Source organism: Talpa occidentalis, unplaced genomic scaffold (assembly GCF_014898055.3).
Source record: "Talpa occidentalis isolate TD23 unplaced genomic scaffold, MPIMG_talOcc4v2.1, whole genome shotgun sequence".
Lineage (NCBI taxonomy): Eukaryota > Metazoa > Chordata > Mammalia > Eulipotyphla > Talpidae > Talpa > Talpa occidentalis.
The window spans coordinates 44,947,075-44,969,437 of NW_026555331.1; the positions used below are offsets into that span (position 1 = coordinate 44,947,075).

Here is a 22,363-nt window from a genome sequence, read left to right on the forward strand (position 1 = left end):
ATATCTATTTGTTTTCCCACCCTTGTTTTATAAACACTCTTCCATGTAACTGAGTAATACTCAGTGAAATCAAAACACCAAATCATTTTAATCATTTTCTTTTAGTCTACCCAGTTTTTTCACTATCATTATTATGTCTACTATGAGCAACTCTGCTATGAACAACAACATAAAAAAATCCTGTAGCTTTTTTTCCTTTAAATTCCTAGAAGAGTAACTACTGAGTCAGAGGATGTAACGTAAACAACATATGACTCTTGCTGTGTATTGCCAAAATATTTTTCCAGTGGTGCTAGTTACAAAACCACTGCCACTAGCAACTACATTGTAATTTTAAAAACTAAACCTGTAGAGGAAGAATTCAGCCACTTGTTCAGTTAAGTTAAACTTAAGAACAATAGAATAGAGCTGACTACTAATCGATGCAATAAATTTCTTCCTGACTCCTATTATGTTGGTCAAAAAGAATAATTCATTCCTTTGTCCTTGTTTGTCAGTGTTGCATTTAGGTCTGAAATGATGGAGTTGAGCCAACTTAATTTAATTATTTTACTCATCTATATAATGAGAGTTGGAACACACACTAGGTAATCTAAAAGGTCCCTCCCAAACTTATAGTCATAATTTTGGCTGTTTTCTGTTTATAGATATTATAAATATTCAGCATAGAACACACTAAAAACTTAAAGAAAATTCATCCCTAGCTCACAGGATGAGAACCTCTTGAGTAGTATATTTAGGTCCTTCAAAACTTTGTTTTGTGTCTATATGTATACTCATTAAAAAAAAAAAAAAAGGAATGCTATTGTATTGCTGTTCTTACAATGCTTTGTTTTTTCCACTTAATGGTCATGAACATTTTCCCATGCCAATAAACATTCCTTAACAACATCATTTGTAATTTATTTACCTATTTTCTTGTATGTTTCTGCAGTGAACATCCTTGTATCCATTTCTTTAGAATAAATTCTTAGAAGAGGGATAGCTAATATACAGAATATTAAGAATTTTGATACATATTGCCAAGTTACCCTCCCAAAATGTCATGCCAATTATATATCTGCCATCACTGTAAAAAAGTGTTGACTTCCCAGTTTGATCTGGATGATTGGGATCTTACAGGTATTAAAATAGGGGTGTTATAATCAAATTTCTTTTCAAAAATTTACAGTCAAAACCTCTTTAGAAAGATTACTTAGATATATAAAAAGTTTATTTCTAACTATTTTCACTGGTTTAGTGTCCTCCTATTAGATAGATATTTTAGTCTTAGTGATTGACACAACTGCTTTGGTAATAGCAGCTTAAACTTTAAGGAAATGTGTTCTTTCATAACAACTTTCTGTGTTTTCCATATGACAGGCTACACCCCCAGTGACCATCCCTGGGTCTGCCAAGTTCACCCCCAATGGCAGCAGCTTCAGCATTTCTTGGCAGTCTCCTCCAGTTACCTTCACGGGCATTCCAGTAAGTAGAAAAACAAAAAATCAGAAACCTGGTCAAAACCAAATGTAAGTTTAGAATGCAAACTATAGAAACATGCAAGAAAAAGATGAACATTACAATGCCAGAAACTGTTTCTTAAGTGATATCTGTAAACCCTCAGCCAGGTAGCTTATGGCTTAGGCCAACTTCTATGCAAAAAGGTGTTCTGACTGCTATTTTAGAACACTAGAGAGTTCCAGCTGTCGATAAACAAGTTGTTGGAAATATATTAAGACTTTTTTATGTTGGTGATACATTTGTATGTTTCCAAAAGACTTTAATATCTAAACTCAGACCCAAAACATAGAAGAAAACCCCTATATATGAATCACATTTATCATTTTAAATAAATATTAAATTTATGATTTTGAAATTATTCTTTGTTGGATATGCCATTGTGTAGGTTCAAAAGAAAATGAAATCATCTTTTTTCTTTCAAAGTCTAGTAATCCACACTGATGGGTAATTTGAAAATAAATGTGTAGAAATACGCACTCAAGTTTAAGTAGTAGATTAGAATTGACTTGAAATATTAAATGATTGCTATCTGATAAGTCACCATGAATTAACTTGATTCCTAACTATCATTTAAATATGTATTGGGTCTTTTATAACATCATAGAATATTCATAGATCTGCACATCGTTGATGCTCACAGTGGTTTAGAACTCCTGATAAGGTTCAGAAAGTAGCTTATGATAATAGATACCAACCTTATTTTCTTCTCTCCACTCTTCTCCCCAAGGACCTTACAAAAGCTTCTTATTGTCAACCCCTGGCAACTCCCAGAGGTTTGCAGCAAAGACTAAGGCCTCCAGCAGAGCTGATAAAATAAAAGTAGCTCAACCAATTATGCTGCGCTGTCTTGATGAATATTTATTAAATTCCCTAGGTGAATAGTCAATAATAAAAAACATCCTGCTGACAGCAATTTAGGAATTTGTGGCTTCCAGAAAATACTCCTGGAATTCAACTTTTGAACATACCAGGGATCTGGAGTAATTAAGAAAGTTGTCTGCTTCACTGAACAGTGATAACTGCTGATTGCTCTGAAAGAACAAGCATATAGTTAGTGACCTTGCTAGCAAACATTAGAAGAGAACAACTTAGACAGGTAGGTATTAGCTTGCTTCTGGCAGCAACAATAATCCAAGGAAGTGGGTGTCAGAGGTTAACAGTCCTTTCGGCTATTTATTTTATAAAAACAGCCCAAATGGCTCTCAATATCAATATCAATATTTGAAACAACTCTTCCAGCCCATCAAGGCAGCAACAACTACAATATTACGGAAACCTGTTATTCTGAATCCTGTTAATTCCTGTCTTTGGTTTAAGAATTTTCAGATGCATGTAACATATTGTTTATCTGGTATGAAAAAAGAGTAACATGTAGATGGATCATTCCCAGTCCAGACCTTTTTTCAAATGTGACCAACAGAAATGAAATTTTTCCTTTTACTTTATTAATTAAATTATCTCCTGAAGTATAGCAAAATCACTGTAGCTTTTTACTAGTTGTTTGTCCTCAAAAGTTCCTAAAAGTCTTGCACAGTAGGATACCAGCCAAGATACCTTTTATTACCTGTGTTTCAATAAATAGTGATGTTTTAAAATGCTTCTGGGTAGTGGACACTCTACTCTCATCTCAATGCCCTGTATTTTTCACAGAGTCCCTAATTTTACTATCTCTTGGTAACCAGAGACATTCTAGACTAGAATTTTGACAGAACATACATAGTGTGACTGGATTTACTGGCTATCCCACTGAAATCCTAGGTCACCTTCAAAATTGTTCTTTCACTAGAGAATTTCAAATCCCACTGGTCCTATAATCTATTTCAGCCAGCATTTAGACTGTTTTAACTACCAAACTTTCTATTCTATTTAAAAATAAAGACAAAGGGAGAGAGCACTAATTTCATTTTTTTTAGATTTATTTATATATGCATACGAGAACTAGGGTACAGGCCAGAGGTGTGGGGGGTGAGAGGATTCACCAGAGACAGAGTGGGGAACAGAACAGGCAGATCTACTGAAACACACTGCTGAGGGGAGCAGTGGGCAAGTCAGGAGAGGTCTGCTTCACTGTGTGGGTTAGCTCCCTGGCTGGGTATCGAACTCGTGCTGCAGTGGCTGCTGTTTCTTTAACTCCTCCCCACCAGGGAGGCCCAAGCACACTAGTTTTAAAGAATTTTGTTTTACTTTAGAATTCTAGATGATGAGAAGACTACTACTAAAAATGTTCTTTATGTAGTATATGCTATCAATGTTTAAAAAAAAAAACAGTGGGTGCTTCCTCCTTCTAGGGGGGCTGTCACAACCCCACTCTCCCTAGGTTCAGGACTGCCATAAACACCCTGAGTGGGTGCTAGCAGCTGTCCCTGAATTCTCTACAAGTGCCTGGTGCACCCCTGAACACGAGGAGCCAGGTGAACCTAAAAATATGTGAATTCCTACCTTCTAGTTTAGTGTAATAGGGTTTTCAGACAGAAGCTCTGAAAGTTTTAAATTATAATGAATTAGTATTTTTGATGATTTCAGCTGTATCCAAACTGAAAAATAGAGCCATTTTCATTTATAAGAATACTTTCTAAAGAATCACATTTGTCTTTGTATTCCAAAACAAATACTCTGAGGTTGTCAACCCCATTTAAGGTTTCTCTTCTCCCGCATCTTTGAGATGTGGTACTGAAAAGGGAATGTTTTTCCTTGCTTCCTAGAGAGTGGAAATAATCTCCTTCTGAGAAATCCCAAGGTTTGCAGGATTTTATTTATTCATTTGCCTATACTAGATTTCCTGAACATTAGCTTTAATAAGTTCCCTGGGTAAGACCTCATCCCAGAGGTCTATAGCGAAGAAGGCGGCTCTGCATATTTGCAAATATAAGTGGAAGTTCAGTCTTTTCTAGCCGAAGGCTGTGGGCACAGGAGCAGGAGAAGGCCCCATTAATTACAACTTTCTTTGACCTGGTTGTCCCAAATGACCCATATTTTCGTCTAATTATCTCCATTCCTTTCTGTCTTTTCATGACAGAAGTTGAGAGCTCTTGACCTGCGTTAGTCTGCTCAGACTGCCAATGCATGATGTCACAGACCAGATGACTTAAACAATCAAAATTTGTTTTCTCACAGTTCTGGGGCTAAAAGTTCCAGGCTGAGATGCTGGTAGATTCAATTACTGATGAGGGCTCCCTTCCTGGCTTATAGCGGGAGAGCCGCCTTCTCACTAAGTCCTCACTTGGGGGCTCAAAGAGTGGGGGGTTGAAGAGAGAGAGAGTGAGAGAGAGTGAGGCATCTCTTCTTACAAGAACACTGATCCTTCTAGTCCTGCATTGGGTAAGGTCCCCATCCTCATAACTTTCATTTAACTTCAGTTACTTCCTGAAAGCCCCTTTCTGGTGTGAGGCTTAGGTGCAGATCTTGCCTGGGGCGTTTAGGAGCTATGAACCCCCAGCCGGTCACGTGACCCCCAGCGGTTCATGTTACCTCTCTCAAGCTCTGCGCACAACTCTACTATGACCTGTGGAACTGTATTGTTCAGCAGTGTGTTTGCCACGTGGCTAACATTACCGAGCACTAACCAGTATTGCTACCTTTGAAGTGTCTCATAAGTAAAAAACAGAGCTCAGAGAAAAGAGATTGTCCACAGTTGGGATTGATTCCTATAATACTAACATATTCAACATATGGGAGAAATAGGCCATGATTTTTGCAGCCTAAGTTCTTTAAACTCTTTTGAGGTCATACTTCATCAGAAGACAAATTATAAGCAGATAGCCTGATACATTTTTACTTAGAAATAATATCATCTCATGCGCTCCAAGTATATAATTTACTTTATAAAATATGCCCCCGAATAGAATTTAAATGGTGAAGATAATGCTTTGTAAGGCTTTATTTTAGGGCACTCTTTACTCGCATCAGTGACATGGCAGGATGGATGAGTGGAAAAAGCAAGGCTTTGACATCATTCAGAACTGAGTTGCAAGACCAGCAGGTATCAGACGGCATGTATTCCAATCCTGGGTCCACCATTTCCAAACTCTCAAACTTACTTAACTTCTCCATTTCCCCTTTATACAATGAAAATGATGCCAGTTCTTTTATCCTAGGGCTTCTGTGAAGGTTAAACCAGATAACCTGGAGGAAGTATTCAGCTTGCATAGCCAGCTCTCAGACACTATTGCTGTCAGCTCTGAGATACTCTGCAGGCTGCTGCTCTGCATGAAGCCTAAATTATCTATAAGATGCAGATAACATTCTCATTTTGCAAGGTTCTCATGAGGATTAAAAGAGATCACAAATAATGGTCTTGCTATTAAAAAGTGGTCTTGATCACATGATGGTCTTGCTATTAAAAAGTCTCCAGAAAAACTCACAAGTGAGGTCATATTGGTCCTCCCTCAGGACTGAGCCTCATGCTGAGGAGTGAGCTGTCATTGCTGTGTCTTCTGCTTTGTGGATTCAGTAGAAACCCAGGTCTGTCATGGAATGGGGAGGGAGCTGCTATTGGACAGAACTATATACAGAACACAATAACTAATAAAAAACAAAAATAACAAAAAAAAAAAAACCAGAACAAAATAAAGAATGTAGCGCAAGCTTATTCTGCACTAGGTCCATATTCCTTAAACTGTATTCTTGCAATTTCCCAAATCCTCACTGTTCCCCCAAACCTACCACTTAAGCAGTGTTCCCATCTTAGTCCGTTGTTACTACTGTCCAGCCCTCCAGCTGTTCAGGCTAGAACCTAGGATTTATCCTTGACTCCTTTTGATTCATTTCTGATTCATCATTTGTCATCATTATTTTTATTTATTTATTTTTTTTTGGTGCCACGTACCATCTGTCAGCAAGCCCCAGGCACTGCCTCCAATGATTCCAGCCCCTCCTCCCCACCCTTGCCACACCCTAAACTAAAGCAAGTGTGTTTTCCCTGGAATGTTGCAAACAGGGCTTCTCTCCAAACTATCTCCAATCCATTCCCTTAGAAGCCAAAGCAGTTTGGTTTTTTTTTTTTTTTTTAAGCATTTAAAAATTCGCTTTTGTAAAACTCTCCAGTGGCTTTACATTACACTTAGGGTAACAGTCAAACGATACAGCTTCAGGGTATGACCTGAATCTACACCTCCTTCCTCCCACCAAGATCTTAAGACCACTTTGGTACTCTGCTTGCTTGGTGGACTTTGTCATTGCTCTCCCTTTCTTGGGCGTGTCATCCCCAGAGGCCTCTCAGCACCCTCAATGCATCAATGTGCTTTCCTTCAATCATCCTTTGCTTATTAGCCTAGATCATCTGTGTTGTCCTTGAACATTTGAGGTCTTCATCTTCACACCTTCTGGTTTGCTGTTATACATCCTGGATGGGAATTGGAGGGCAGGGAGGATTCTGCTTCTGGAAGTACCTGCTATTTACCCACATAAAATATGTACACTGAACCCCAAAGTGTTTCTTTGTTCAAAGTCTCTATGTGTCACTCATTCCTGCTAGACCTGACTCTATTAAACTTCAGCAAAAAAAAAAAAAAAAAAAAAAAAGCAAAGACCAAAAATATAGAATAATTCAGACTCACATGAACAATGGTTTAAAATATTAGGTTTGGGGGCCTCCTTGGTGGCGCAGTGGGTTGAGCGCAGTGCTGTGAAGCTGTCCACAGCCTCTGCAGCACAGATTCGATTCCTGGCCGGCTGGGGAGATACCCACATGGCACGGCAGACCTCTCCTATCTCGCCCGCTGCTCCCCTCAGTAGTGTGCTTCGGTCCCTCTGCTTGTTCTGCTCCCCGCTTTGTCTCTGGTGAAGTCTGTCACCCTCCCATGCTTCTGGCCTGTACCCCAGTTCTTGTATAAATAAATAAATCTTTAAAATAAAATAAAATATTAGGTTTTGTGTGAAGTTGTACTCCTAAGATTATATAGTAATGTGAACTAATGCATATCAATACAACTTGAGAAAAATAAAATTTTAATGTAACTTTGGTGTTAAGTTTTTACTGATCTGCTTAATTTTTTTTGAAGTTATTGTCTGGGAAATAACACTGATGTACATTCCTTGATATCAAAAGAAAATAAAAAGTTCTAGTACCTGTATTAGAGAAAACCAACTCTATAATCGGTATATTGTAGGGATGTTCCCATTATTATTCATTGAGAATGGCATTTCCATGTTGGCTTCTAGATAAGTAACTTTTTAGTTTATTAAATGTCTGCTCTTCTGTAAATTGCAATATCGTATACCTGAGACATCATTTATCTTTTGTTATGAAAATTACTTTTTTTACAGCCTTTGAGAATCCCCAAAGCGGGGGAGATATTTAGTATTATGAGAACAGATGATGCAAAGAAAGTGAGAAATGGAGGTGAGGAGCCCTCCCATTATGATGGAGAGGCAGCGGGGTGAGGAGGTTAAACATGTGCTCTACCATCCGGCCAAGCAGCGATGCAGCCCTGGCCCTGCCACTACAGTTCTAGGGCCTTAGGCAAATTATTTAACCTCCCAGTACCTTGGTTTCCTCACCTATGAAGTGGGAACAACAGCACTGATCACATGGGATCATGGTGAAAATTAAAGCTGTAGTCAACAAACCCATTACGTAGAGAATGCTCAGCAGGTATTAGACTATGAAAGATGACATCCTTTTCAGTTTGCTTCTGCTCTTTGCTTCTTGTCTTTATTCCTGTTTGGACACCAGAGTTCGTTGTGTAAGTGTCTTAAGCAAGAAGACTTACCATTCACTTACTGACTGTGAACAGTCTCGTAGAGCAAACTGAAGGCTATGGCCCACCTTCTGTCACTGCCACTGCCTAAGTCTAATTTAAAGAAACTCTTAATTGCTTTAGGTTATTTTTCTTCTTTAAAAAATTGGTCATGAGTCGAGTTAGGAATGTAAAGTTTAAATTTTTTTAAAAGATTTATTTATTTATGCATACACGAACTTGGATACAGGCCAGAGGTGTGGGGGGTGAGAGGATTCACCAGAGACAGACTGGGAAACAGAACAGGCAGACTGCCTGAAATACACTGCTGAGGGGAGCAGCAGGCTAGACAGAAGAGGTCTGCTGCGCCATGTGGGTAGCTCCCTGGCCAGAGGTCAAACTCTTGTTGCAGAGGCTGTGGATAGCTTCAAAGTGCTGTGCTTACCACCAGGGAGGCCCTAAAGTTTAAAATTTTATTCAAGTGAAACTGTGTTACTGTGGCAACTTGGAATGCATAGCTGTGAGGAAGTGCAGATTTTCAAGTTTTAATTTCTGTCGGGTCTTTTCTGTTCGGGGATGCATTCAAGTTCTACTGTGAACACACTTTAGCAAACGTATGTTTCTCTGCGAAGGATGCATGTCATCTCTATGCCTGACGGTCAAGTACAACTACCTATGTGGGCAAAAGCAAAATAAATGCATGGTGAGAAGCTGCCCCATCAACTTTGTTTCCATATACTCCCCAGGTGTCGCCAACACATAATCATGCGGTGGGCACAGGCGAGCAGAGACAGCACACCCACACCGTCTTGTCCTCCCCACCCAGAGGGACAGTCAGCCTAAGGTATGCCAACTGGAAACTGTGTGTGCCTCATTTGAAGGAAATTAACTGAAATAGAAGAATAGCAAGGAAAAGAGAAATCACAGATATGACCTTCCATAGTTTCCCCAGAATGGATGAAGCCCCCTTTCTTTTGTCCCCATGGTCTTCTCTTTCCACTATTAATGGACTTTCATTGTTTTGGGGGGCTAACAGCTTGTGGTGCATTTTCTTACAGAATAGGTAATGGTGATCACTGGGTCTGTTTAAAGCCATGTGCATTAACCTCTCTATTAAATGAACTAAAAATTAGAGTTTTTAACATGGATCAAGGAGGATCTCTCCCAAAATCCCTTAACCAAAACACTAAAAATTTGAGAAACACGAGAGCACCTGAAAGTACCTATTTAAAAACTTGGAAGAGTAGTGTTCTCTATTGGAAAGTCTTGTGTTGACTTGTTAAGCTCAATATTATAAAGATGACCAAATGGATGTGTCCACATATAGACATACAGAAGCTTGTGAGTTACGGTAGCAAATCGTAACCACTTAGTGTGGTGGCCATGGAAACACACAGCTTGTGTCTGAACCTAGAGAACACCGACTCTTTCTCCTAACTTTTTTCTGGCTCTTTCAAGGGATTTTTGAACCTTCCATAGAACACCCATGGAATTCCTTCTACTGAATACATTTTCCTTATCTGTCCTGCAGGAAGCCCAGGGGAGAGGGCAAGAAGTGCCGGAAGGTCTACGGCATGGAGAATCGAGACATGTGGTGCACCGCCTGCCGCTGGAAGAAGGCCTGCCAGAGGTTCATCGACTGAGAGGCCCCCAGCGGGCAGAGGGGCCATGTCCCCATCACTCCTGTCTGCACCTTCCACTGTGGATTTTGGAAAGAGCTTTCCCTTCTGAGCAAGATACACTTGAAACCCCAGGAAAAGCACTTCCAGGAACCTTGGTGGAATTACAGCAAAAAGAAAGGCTGCCACCCTCACTGCTCTTACTGAGAATCCAACCTAGAGCAGCTATAACTCATTTTTTTCCTTGAGAAGAAAAGTCAACCTTTTTTGCTGTATGTCTAGATCTGAAAACTGGACTTCTGTAGCAACCGAACCAATAAAGCCCATTTTACTTAGAAAGGCATATTTTGATAACCTTTCTGAAAACTGCCATTTCTGAGATTTTTTTTTTGGACATTTCAAAGAAGCTACACATTCTTCAGTAGCATTTGTACAGAGAACAGTACCTGCTTTCATTGTGAATAGTCTCTTCCCTGTTTGCCACTGACTTAGAGCAGTACACATCATGAGGTGTTGCCAGAAAGTGCAGCACCCGGGGTATCTTTTTGAGGTCTTTTTTTTTTGTTGTTCGTTTGTTCATTTTGTTTTGTTTGGAAGAACGGCCCCAGCTGAACCACGGTAGAGCTGTTAGCTTACAGGGATGACCTAAACTCAAAAAAGAGATTGACCATGGAAATCACCAGCAGACTTCAGCCCCCAGCTGAGTTCAGGACATCCAGCTGTCACAGTTGGGAAACGTCTAGGAGTCCTTGGATTTTTATAAGAAGCTCCTTCCCAAGAGGCAGCACAGCTGCTTCCCTACCTGCTCCTTCTCTATCTTCCCTACTGCTGAATGCCCTGCTAGCAGTCCACAATCCAATCAGGAACTGGTGCATGTAGCCACCTGGGTAAGCCTCGCTGCTCCTTTCAGAGATGGGAGGCAAACTGCAGCTTGAATCTGTTTGCTGGTGCTTGTCTGACAAGGTTGTGGTCAGGTTCAGGGCCTTCCAGCCTTCCCACGAAACTCTACCACTGACTGATTCCCAAAGAGGTAGAGAATGGCAAAATGTCCCAGCAGGTTTGCTTTAGACAGCTGAGCACGGCCTACGCGTCTCCATCTGTTGAGAAAGTTGTGTGAGGTCAACAAGCCAACATCCATTCTGAGTGCACTTTTATAGGTTTTATGCTTTAGCATGTCTGGGAGATGGGTTAATGAATAATATGGACATTATATGGGTAAATGGAAGGCCCAAACCTTTATTTTTCTTATAAAAATATTGGAGGTATTCGTTAAGAATTCACTCAGAAGGAAACATGCAGAGCACCAAAAGGAAAATGCATGTTGGTATAGGAATCTTTCAATTTAGTAGGACCAGGGCTTGTACTGTGTTCCTTCTAGCCTGGTATGTTTGTTAATTTGTTTGTGCGTTTATGGTGGCAGTTGTGTCAGGGGAGGGGAGTAGTTGTCAAGCCCTATAAATAAGCTCAATTCTCTATCTACCCTATTCCTGAATGCCCTGCTAAAGAGTTCTTTCTCCTATACCTATGCAAAGAAGTAAGAGCACCTTATAGGATGCACTGTGTTGGGACGGGGGGCCTAGGATCAGCCATAGGAATGTTAAATGAAATTGCACAGAGGAGAGTTTAATATATGTTTAGAGACTGTACATACACATTTTTTAAAAGAGCAGAAAGAAGTCATCTAGTAATAACAGATACCCTTTTTTTTATAAATGAGGGAAATAGGTTCTATAGTGTAACATTCACAATCTGTGCATTCATAGAGTTTGCAACTTTATTTTTTCAACTGTCTCCTGACTTTGTAAACATTATTCCTTGAAAGAGATTCTGTTTGCCTCCTTCATTTATTATTTTCTTTAAAAACACTATTGCAAGAGATGAAAGAGCTTCATTTAATTGCACATCGTGGTTACCAATCAGTACTAGGCATAGTGCCAGCTACTATGTATGTTTTGGTACCAACATGGCCAGCCAGGAAAGGGCATTTTTTTTAAATGCAGAAATGTATTTGCCTCCCCCTCCCCAGCATGTCTTTTCTCCTCCCCGCTGTCCTGTTGCGCCATCTACTGCTGTGAGCTGATGCTCTGGCCTTGTCCGGAGACCCTGAGCTAGGGCAGATTGCACAGTGACCCCAGTGAGCCCCAGGCCGGGCAAGCACTTGAGCAGGTTTGCCATATGCTGAAATGGTGGCCAGGCTTCAGGCCTGGAGCAGAAAGTTTTCTCTTTGGCAAATAAGCCAGTAATCAAAAAGATTGAAATGATAAGGGGCTACACCCATTCCCTCTCCAAGAACTTTGGGAACAAAGGGGGAAGTGATCCTTGAGTGGAGCAGTGCTGGAGCACAACTCTGTGGCTCTGCTTCCAGAGACCTAGCCCGTGAGTAGGTCTGAGTTCCGGCCTGGCTGAGTCAAGCTCAGCTCACTGGCTGCTGGCCAGTGCATAAGTATAAGCAGAAGCATAGATCTATAAGCTTCCCTGGAATTTCTCATCCTTTCTAAAACCTACTTTGTTCACACTCTTATACCTCTCCGACCCACACAAGGACTCCTTTCTGCCTACCAGCCCCGGGGTGCACCTTCCTATCTGACATTTAGGTGCACAGACCCTCACTACTTTCCTGCAAATGCAGACCCTATTACCTGTACCAAGACATGTAATAACTGGGGGACCACCAAGCTTTGCCTGACTGGCCATGAAGAAAAGGGATTAAACTTCTTGCAAGCTACCCAGAAAGCAAGAATCACAATATACATCCTTTGGTTGTGAAAACTAAAATTTAAAAAAAAAAAAAAAAAAGTAGAGCTATTTTGTTATATTTTGGAACTAAAGGGAGTGCCAAATTAAGCCAGACATTCAATGTATGCCTTCTGTGTGGTACCACATTCTTTTACATCTTCATTTGAGAGGGTAAGAAAGAGGATGGGTGGAAGGGGGATCCCCATGGCATGCGGAACACAACAGCCGGGCCCCATCCACAGAGTGCTCAGAGGCCTGTCTGTGCAAACAGAGTGGCAAAAAAATCGATTCCGGTCCCAAAGTATTTCTGAGTAAGGCATGCTGTCGCCTTTGGCTTTTTATCCCTTGATATTTCTTCCTTCAGCAAAGGTATCTCATCTCTCTCCAAAGAAAGCATGTTGTATATTGAACAGGTAGCTCTCCTGATAGCTGCAAAAAGTGTTCATCAGACAGTAGTTTTAAGCCTTAGTCCTTCCCTGTGGGTATGTGTGCATTCAATTTGTGGTTGGCAATGTGACAACTTGGAGCAAACACCCAAATAGCAAGTGGATCGGGGACAGACAGAAGATACCAGAGAACAGCTCCTATTTATCATGTTGGGGCTCATAGGCCCGTGGTGACTGTCCCTGGGCCAGGGGTGTGGCCTGTCATGCGTATCCCTGGTGGGCACAGAACTCTCCCCAGCTCATTTCTGGAAAGTGTCATCCCTGGGTTGGTAAAAGCAAGGTGTGGGGGAGGGGATTCTGAGCAGAAATGTGCTTGCTCAGCTGCAAAGTGCCTGCCAGCAGATTCCTGCACTAACAAGGTGCCACTTACCAGGCTATTCCTGGTCCAGGGGACCCAGGTTGCAAATGAAAACTTTCAGAAGGGAATGATGTGTTACAGTTGGACTCTCATAAAACTTCTTAAAGAAATGGTAACATGTATGTTACAGAAGATTTCTGAAACTGAAATGCCCCCCTCAGATTTCAAGATCACTTGGGTTTCAGTGGGGTCTCTGGTGTCATGCTCAGCCACACTTCTGAAAGTAGCCCTGGGTTCTAAACTAACTGGCACTGCCGAATCCACTCCCCCTTCTTCAGTCTTCATTGGAAAATGAGAGGGCAGCATTTGCTTGAGAGTGTTGCAGAGAACACTTTTCAGAGAATATTCAAAGAACAATTCAGAGAAAAGTGGCAAGAATTGTCCAAATAGGAGAGAATACCTTGAGAAGAGTAGCAAAATACTGTAAAAATATCATTTCCTCAGGGAAAATTAAAGGGTATGTGAAAAATAGATCTGGCGGATCCTGAGACTAGAAAGACTTATTATCTTTAGAATCTTTTCTAGTCAGAACACTTGTTTTTGTCAATGAGCATGATACCATTTCAAGACCAACTTGTGTGAACTGGACAGTGCCGATTGTTGAGGTACAGAGGGATGCTCTGTGAAAAAGAGCTATCTTTGTAGCTGACCTGCAGTCTAAGGCTGACATTTGAACCACAGGCGCTGTCCCTCGTGGGTATTCATAGAGTCATGGAAGTCTTTTTTCTGAATGTAATTGTGAATATGAAGCCTCAGTGTTCTTTTTTATAATCACCCGCTTAGATGACTGGTTACTAACTATAAGCAGAATTTTGTAGGCGAAAGCCATTAGAGATGTGTATTCGCTGTAATAGCATATTAAGGAGCAAACTTCCATGGACTTTTGTCGACAAGATGCTGCTTTTTCTCATGACCCTGTAGAAATTCTATCGACCACATCAACTGTAGCATTGACCTGTATGAATGGAGGGAAGAATTTGTGCATACAAATGAGTGGAAACAGAGCAGGATTCATGAATATGGATGAGGATGTGGATCAATTTGGAGAATTCGCTGGGTACATGGGTCAACTGGAAATTTCATTTCTCTACGAAAATTACCCTACCAGCAGCATACACCCACTCCCTGTTCCTCATTCTGTGAGGATTCCTCTGTAACGGGACTGGGGACTGTCTTATTGTATCTTTTTGCTTGTAACTAGTCAAACCAGAAGTCAGTAAATAAAATGAGATTAGCACTTTTAGGTACCAATTGTATCACTAAGTAATGCACACCAAGCAGGCAAGAAAGTATAAAATGTATTTCTGACCTACCGGTTTGCTTTTTGTGACTGACTTTGGAAACGCCCATAGGATATAGTGCTTTAAGAGGTGTATAATCTATCATAGGACCAGAAATCAAAATGGAAATTTTACTTCTGGTTGGGTTTGTAAATAGTTCCCTTTTTTTGAAGACAATCTCATGTTTTATAACTTTTCTCGTGGGTCTGAGGATCACAATGGTAATGTGTTGTGTCAAAATGTAATCTTAAATGCAATGATAATTATAAGTTAATTTTCCAAATAAGACAACTAATATACTGCTTAGGCTTCTATGATTCTAAGAGACATGACACTTTTGTAGTAATAAACATTAGTACTTAACTTCTCAAGTTAGCCGAACTGGAAATATTTTACAAGATACAGTGTTTTGTAATCACGAAGAACATGAACATTTTGTGGGAAATGACCTTGGTTTTATACATTGTAGCTTATTTTTTAAAATACAGTATTTTACCAGACAGGAAGTGTTAATATTATAAGCAATTCCTGCTCTCCAAACAAAGGGCTATGCCTCTTATAAGCAAAGTGTTTTGATGTATATCTTTTCAATTAACCCTCTGCAACAAAGGTAGAAATGCAGATTTGATAGAAAGCCAATTACAAGAGAATCGAGATGACAATGGCTATTTCCTCTTATCATTACCTGTGTGTTTTCAAAGTATTATAGAAAAGACACTTTCAGAATCATCCTGTACACCTTAAATCTTTAAATGTCCCTAGATGTGCATATAGGCAATGGGAGACGTATTCTTATTAATTCTTTAGTATAAAATGGTAGTCTATCACAAAGACAAGTTGACTGTTTGACTTGCTGGAACCAAAAACCTGCCTAACTAGCAAGTATCATTTGGTGGAAATTTCTAAAATCATGGTAGGTAAGCCCAGAGATAGGATTCTTAGGTGATTAGTAGTGTTTACAATAATTTGCCCTCAGCACTACGTAAATAATTTTAATTTCTTTATCAGAACAAGCACTTGATTTTTCATGCAAAAAATTTACAGACATGCAAGGTAGAGATCAGAAAGTGACCGCTTTCACAAGAGTCAGGAAACAAGATGGGGAGCCATGGACAGTTTATTAACTGCACAAATAATTCTGAACTTTGCCAAATCCATTTCATAGTGCTGTACAATTTTTTTTCCCTAACCCATTCACTGTTAAAACAAAAAAGCATCTGTTCTTTCTAAGATTTTAGTCATTTAGGCTAGGTTAATTAGCCAAGTATGCAGACAACATCAAAGGGAAAGCTGGGATAGAATGATCATGCACCCATTGGGCAATCCTATGAGTGGTCAGAGGGTCCTTCAGATCTTTATGTCAAATGGGCTTTAAAGAAAGTATGCACACATGAGGACTGGAAATGCACGAAGTTAGATGAAATATGTGCAGCCATGGCTCCCGGTCTCAGATGAGGCAGTCTGCAGATCTCTATCTTCATTCCCTTGGAATATCTCCACTGTTAGCATTCAGTTCCCAAGGAGTGTTTATTGCATATGGTCTTGAACCAACTGAGTCTTGTTTCATCTTTAAATAGATTCTTCCTAATGGTGTATAGCAGATGCCTCACGGGCAGGTTCTGTAAATGAGCAGGTCAGATCAGGCAAAAGACAGGACAGTAGAGAATGGTGAAGAGCACATATACCCCCTTGAAGGGGACCCCACACTCAGCTCTAGACAATCAGCACCACTCAGAAATCAGGCTCAGGGCTGCTAGTTTTTCTAAATTGGAAATATGGTATTACATGAAATCTATATGTTGACAACTCACTCAAATTCTTGGCCAACACTGCAGACCAAAGAGAACCCGAATGTGGGCAGATGCAGCCTTTGGCCACTAATTTCATTTATTGGGGTTTGCAGATTTCACATTCCGTGACCATCACATTCTCCCCTTTGCCCCACAAACTCATGCATTGGCATTATCTGGGCAACTAAAATCTCCAGAAATGATTCTCATGGAAGACTTGACTATAGACATGTCGTATCTTTAAGCCTTTCCTAAGTGTACTGAATTATTATCCAGCTCTTAACGCTTCTTCCTTCTGTGCCCAGACCATGCCCCAAAGCATTGAATAACTGTAATCCTAACTTTATTGTTTTCACTACCGTGACCACTGTGATGAGGGGCTGGCAAAGAGCAGCCTTGTGCCTTCAGAGAAGGCAGCCAGGAGCCACTAAAGTTTTAAAATAGCACATATTGCCTCCTTGTGCCAAAGCCCTTTGCCACCCCCTCCACACTCCTTCCTGCTCCATCTGCCTCATAAGATTTCATTCCAGTGTAAATTTATTGTTGTTTCACCTCTGATATGGCAAAATGCTTGCTTCGGAACTGGTAGGCACTTAGGTATTCACAGTGTCCACTAACCTCAAAGTGGAGGTTTTTTCCGCATAAAAGCCCATTGCATCTTTAAGAGCAAATACAAATAAACATGTCATAGAAGAAATTAGAAGTTGCTTCCTGTATTTGAATGGACTGAGTTTTTGGGGTTTTTTGTTTTTTTTTTTTAATTATCCTATAGCTGAGTCCTGGTAGTATTGGAATAATCACAAATCCTTTCATATGTGAAACAAAGTATGTCTCTTTTGGCACATTTCATTTGCCCTTATAAGGACCCAGTGGTGAAGGGAATATTGAAGATCACAATCACCACCTCCAAGGCCAACCAGGAGTAGTCTTGAACTTGTGAGTAAGCTCATTACTGCCTGCCAGGGAGGGAGAGGGCTTAACTAGCTGGCTCAGACCTAACCTTCTAGAATGACTAGATCTGAGAAGATGAGGGACCCATCATGTGCTTGACTCACATTTTCAGCTCATATCTTAAGCATGAAAGTGAAGAGCCCACTCGATTTCATTGTCAAATCAAACCTAATCATGCTCAAACAAATCCCTCTACTGTAGTTACCATACCCCTATTCCTTAAGACTCAACTATCTAAGTGGTTAATTATAGGAGTTTATTAGCTAATTCAGTGTTCTAAGTAAAAGCTTTGACTCCTATGGGAACAAGTTATTTGGCTGCTAACAACCAACCCATTAGTTATCCATGCAAACTTAAATAGATGCCAGAAAATTTAAAAACAGTTTAAGTTTACAATCTGTAGTAATGAAGTCAAAAAGTCCTATCAGATTTGAAAACACCTGGTAATAGGGTTCAGTCATGTTAAATTATGAATACAATTTAAACAATTTAAATCTCTGGCCGTGCCTGAGATTTCTGTCATTGTGAGTGATTAAAAGGCAGTCTATTTTATGAATGGATTTCATCTTCCCACCTTCCATCAGTGTACCAGCTTTCACATCTGGACTGTAGGTAAAGCCTCTTTAGGGAGTTTAGGCATGGAGCTGAAGGGAGCCTAAATCATTTTAGTCTGTCACCTGCTTTGTTAACAGGCTTTTTGATAGTGATAATTTTGTTATGTTTCTAAAGAGGTACAGTGATGAGGGAAGAAACAGCTGAATTCTTCCCTCCTCTGCTAGAAAGGAAGCCCATTCTGCAGTGGTAGCAGGACTTAAGGAAGAAAGCTACCATTCCAAAAGAGGGCAGTTAGATTTTGAAAGAAGGTGGAAGTTGGATTAAATTGTAGTCCTTTGCTTTACAAACTATTCTTCCATATTGGAAACCATCAACATAATTATTAACTACCACCTTCCAAAGAGAAGATTCCCTTTATAATAGGAAAATCCTTAAAAATCAATTTTTGAATCTAATTAACGATTATATCTCCTTACTAGGAATTTAATTCCCTAAGTCTTGAATTCAGAAAACCACAGTAGGAAAGTAGCAACTCCTGGAAAAGATAAGAGCTGCCACTAAAGAAGGAAATTTTCTTTTAAAAAAAGTTGCTCATCTGTGTGCTTCTGAATTCTCTACACCCCTCACTGGAAAGGGAAACTAGTACCCTGGAGAAGAAATTGAGAAATTAAGAGAGAGAACAGTCCCCATTGTGGCTATTAATGTTGCTTCCTTCCCCATCTTGGCTACCACATCACATCTGCTAAGTGAAATGTTATTCTACCATCTCTGACTTCCGCTGCCTAAGCCAGAAACCGGCCTGTCACTATGTGTGTTCGTTGTCAAAGCCCTGATTAAGCATCCTTACTTCTGTGCTGCTGATTTCTCTTAAATCCAGTTCCAATGGAATACATGTTACCATGAATGGTACCTTAGGTTTCATCAGCAAGGTTACCCCTTTCCTTTAAGGAAAAGTTTCCATCTGCTTGGACAATTTTTGGTGATCATTCAGAGAGCAGGTCGGTGAACCTACAACCTGCCATGCTCATCACAAAAGGTTGGTTCAGGGTCCCTGATAAGGAATAACAAGGCAGGTATCCAACCCTTTCACCCATTTCCAGCTCCCTCCATGTGAGAAGCAACGGAATAATTACAACCAACACCTCACAGTGTGAGGGACCAGGAAGGACAAAGGAATAGCCTCCAGGCCCGGACCTCTCCCCACAATTATAGAACTTGGAAACTGAATTGGCCTCTATTGTGAAAAGAAAGTGGCTCCTGCAGCATATAATGGTTTTATATTTCTGGAAAGAGAAAAGGACAACTCCAATTGACTCATGTTCACTTAAACACTTATCCCTTGCCCAGTGGGCGCCCCCCTCCCGTGTTTTGGGCTGAGATGGCTGGCCAGAGAGGAAAGAGAGTGTTTTGGGCTGAGGCTCCAGTTACCCCTCAGGGATCTATGGTGTAGCGTGATCATAAGCCACTACCCCTCAAAAAAAGAGTGCATCACTTTGCAGATTACAAATCCTTGCTTTGCTTTTTATGCCTTTTTTCCTAGACTCTGCTAATTGGACATCAACGACTGTGACTTGACCAAGCCCTGTGATGATAGCAAAGCCCTTTCTTCCAAAGTTTCCCAACTGTTTGGGAAACCTCTGTGATCACTGGTAGAAAGCTTTAGAGTAGATTTAGATTTTTAGGGAAATACCCCCAAAATATACTTGTTCTATGACTTCGAGAACTGAAAATGCCACGGGTGTAAAATCACCCAGGAATGTGGATCATCTATGTTTTTTTTTTTTTTTTTTAGTGCCATTGATCAATATTTTCCTACAACATGCCTAAAATTCCTATTTTTGTAATGAATGGTTGAACAATGGTCGACCATTTAAACATACACTTTCTGGAATAACCAGACTAGTGTAGTTTCCAAAGTATCTCATGTATCAAAATCTATATACTTAGAAGAAGAACTCAGGATAAGAAAAAATTGCTAGGTCCCAAAGGGTTCGTGACTCTCATCAAGTGCAACTACTGGTGGCCTGCAATCTTTTTTTAAATGAGGGGCTGAGGAGTAAGAGAACAAGTTATCACCGAACCTCGGTTGCCCTTATTTCACGACAAGGTTTAAAAAAAAAAATCTGCTGTAAAAATTAAGCCATCTTTGATTTCCTGTCCACACCAAATCTAAAATATTAAAAAGAAATTAAGACATATATTAAATGGAGTATTTAGTGGAAATGCTGTCAGTAGAAAGTATTGCTTTTTAGTGCCTGCTAAACAAGTAAGGGGAAAATGCTAGAGACAGAAGCAGTCCTTCCTGTAAGATGCTAATGTTAAAATGACAAACATAAACTTGCAATTGGGCAATAATCCAAAAACAATGTGGCAATTCTATCCAACTTTTAAAATACAATCTTACTACCATTTAGAGGTAAATACTTGCTTACAAAAGTCTTTAATATTAGTGAATGAATGTATGAAGTTACAAACTATGCATTTTCAAAGAGTAACACGTATTTTCTATCTAATCCAAGTAAATTTTTTTCATAGAGATTTATCACAACAGCAAATTATTCAAAATAAATGTGAATGAATAATGTTGTGGGGATGTAGAACTCCCTCCTATATTCTTCTAGCTGATGTTTTTAAAGACAGTGCATTGAAACTTCAGGCTCTAAACAAATGTAGTCATTAAGGTGAATAAATGGAAAATCGGAAATATTTTGCTTCTTAATCATAAATGGGAAATGTTATAATATGTACCCAGTTCTTTAAAGGTGGATGTTCTAGTAACCCTGAATTAACAAGTAAATGAAACTGCATAGAGTTAATAGTATTGTGTTGGATAAAGAGAGCATAGGCGGTGTCTGTTGTGTTTAATCTCAATCTAAGGAACGAAAGTATTCTTCAAAGGGGTTGGGTTATATAATTTCAGAAAACAAGGTATAAAAATATTGTCCAGCAAAGCAAATCCTTGATCCTTTTCAAAATATCATGGAGATGATTACTTATATTTTGGAAAACCCCTATAGAACATACATACATTTCTTCAGCCTTCTTGTTGATTTTGTATTTCCATAAACTTTTCCCCTAATATTTTATCTTTGCTCTTAATCAGTGCTTTACTGTTCAGCATGAAAAAATATTCTTTTCTTCCTCTGACAATGTGGAATACAGAACTCCATTTCTCTGCCATTCCAGTTCACTTCTAGGTCCATTGAGAAAGTTTCTCAAATGGTTGTATGTAAAATAGGAGGAAACACACCTCTAAACCTGGTACTTATGATTATACTGGATAAGTTTGCTACATATTTAGTAGTTACTGGGAGCGGGAATATGTCTTTTTATATGATTTTTAGCCAAATTCAGATGTTCTGATACATTTCTGAATACCTATTTGACTGTAAATACAGCCTGTGGGGGTTCAGGTTAATAAATCTTTTACATGACTGTTGCTCAGCCATGCTCCTTGCCAGCTTTTGGCACATTGTACATAGATTTGTTGAATGTTTAAATGATGTTGTTTTTCTAAATGCTGTTCTCTAAAACTTTTTGAATGTTTTTTGCTTTCCATTGTTTTTGGACTTTGTGTGTTGGTTTAAAAAAAAATGTTTCCTAACTATTTAACACCAGAAAAAATATTTAAATTAAACTGGTGCTAATTGAAACAAGAAAACTTTCAGACAGAAGATTTACAATATAAAATGCTCACACCAGTTAAACTAAACTAAACTGCACTTTCCTAAGGGGACACCTGGCATCTACCTGAAATGGGCATCAGGAGGACCACTGAATGTTTACAGTTTCTGTGGCCCATTTACATGTAAAATATAAGTGGTTCTGTCCCCCCAAGAGTTGAGGATTTGCTGCATTGGTTCTATGGAAGCATTTAAGTAGAAGTAAATGCTTATAGTAAGAATCACTTTAGTAATAGTCTTCTGGTCTTTGGACTTTCATGTTCTGTAATGCTTAGCTGTAACAATGAATATGGTGTCGCCGATCTAGTCTGACATCATCGTTGACCTGTACTTACTGTGTGTATGGTTCTACCTTGGGTTGCACTGGCACATGCCACGCCAGAACACTGGACTTGCGATAAGACCATTCTGACTTCTACAGTGTCCACACACATGAATTTAAATGCACTTGTACCTGGTTAATTACCATGGAGTCTAACTTCCACTTAATAAAAGTTTTTGTGTATCTGCTTCTATTTGGGAGCTGTTTGTTGAAGAAAAAGATAACTAACTTGTATCCAAGAAAGGTTCACAGGGGATGGAGAGTTTGAGCTTTTACCTATATTTTTTAAAATAATTTAAAACCAAAGGGAGATCTTCCCCAAATCAGCTGTTCCCCCAATAATGACATCTCAAACCCAGGCCCTTAACCATGACCACCCAGATATGGTAGCTGGTGCCCCTGAGTAGTGGTTCAATTGTCCAAGCATGTAGATACAATGTGGC

General features: G+C 39.7%; 1 protein-coding gene across 1 annotated transcript in view; it reads left to right on the top strand.

Annotated features, from left to right (window-relative positions):
- Positions 1-22,153, top strand: part of ZNF704 (zinc finger protein 704) — a 207,910-nt gene extending 185,757 nt beyond the window's left edge. Inside the window, 3 exon segments of the mRNA XM_054692169.1 lie at positions 1,363-1,467; positions 8,927-9,024; positions 9,712-22,153. Coding sequence (XP_054548144.1) covers positions 1,363-1,467; positions 8,927-9,024; positions 9,712-9,823 — 315 coding nt within the window. The 3' untranslated portion in view covers positions 9,824-22,153.
- Positions 22,154-22,363: the final 210 nt, after the last annotated feature.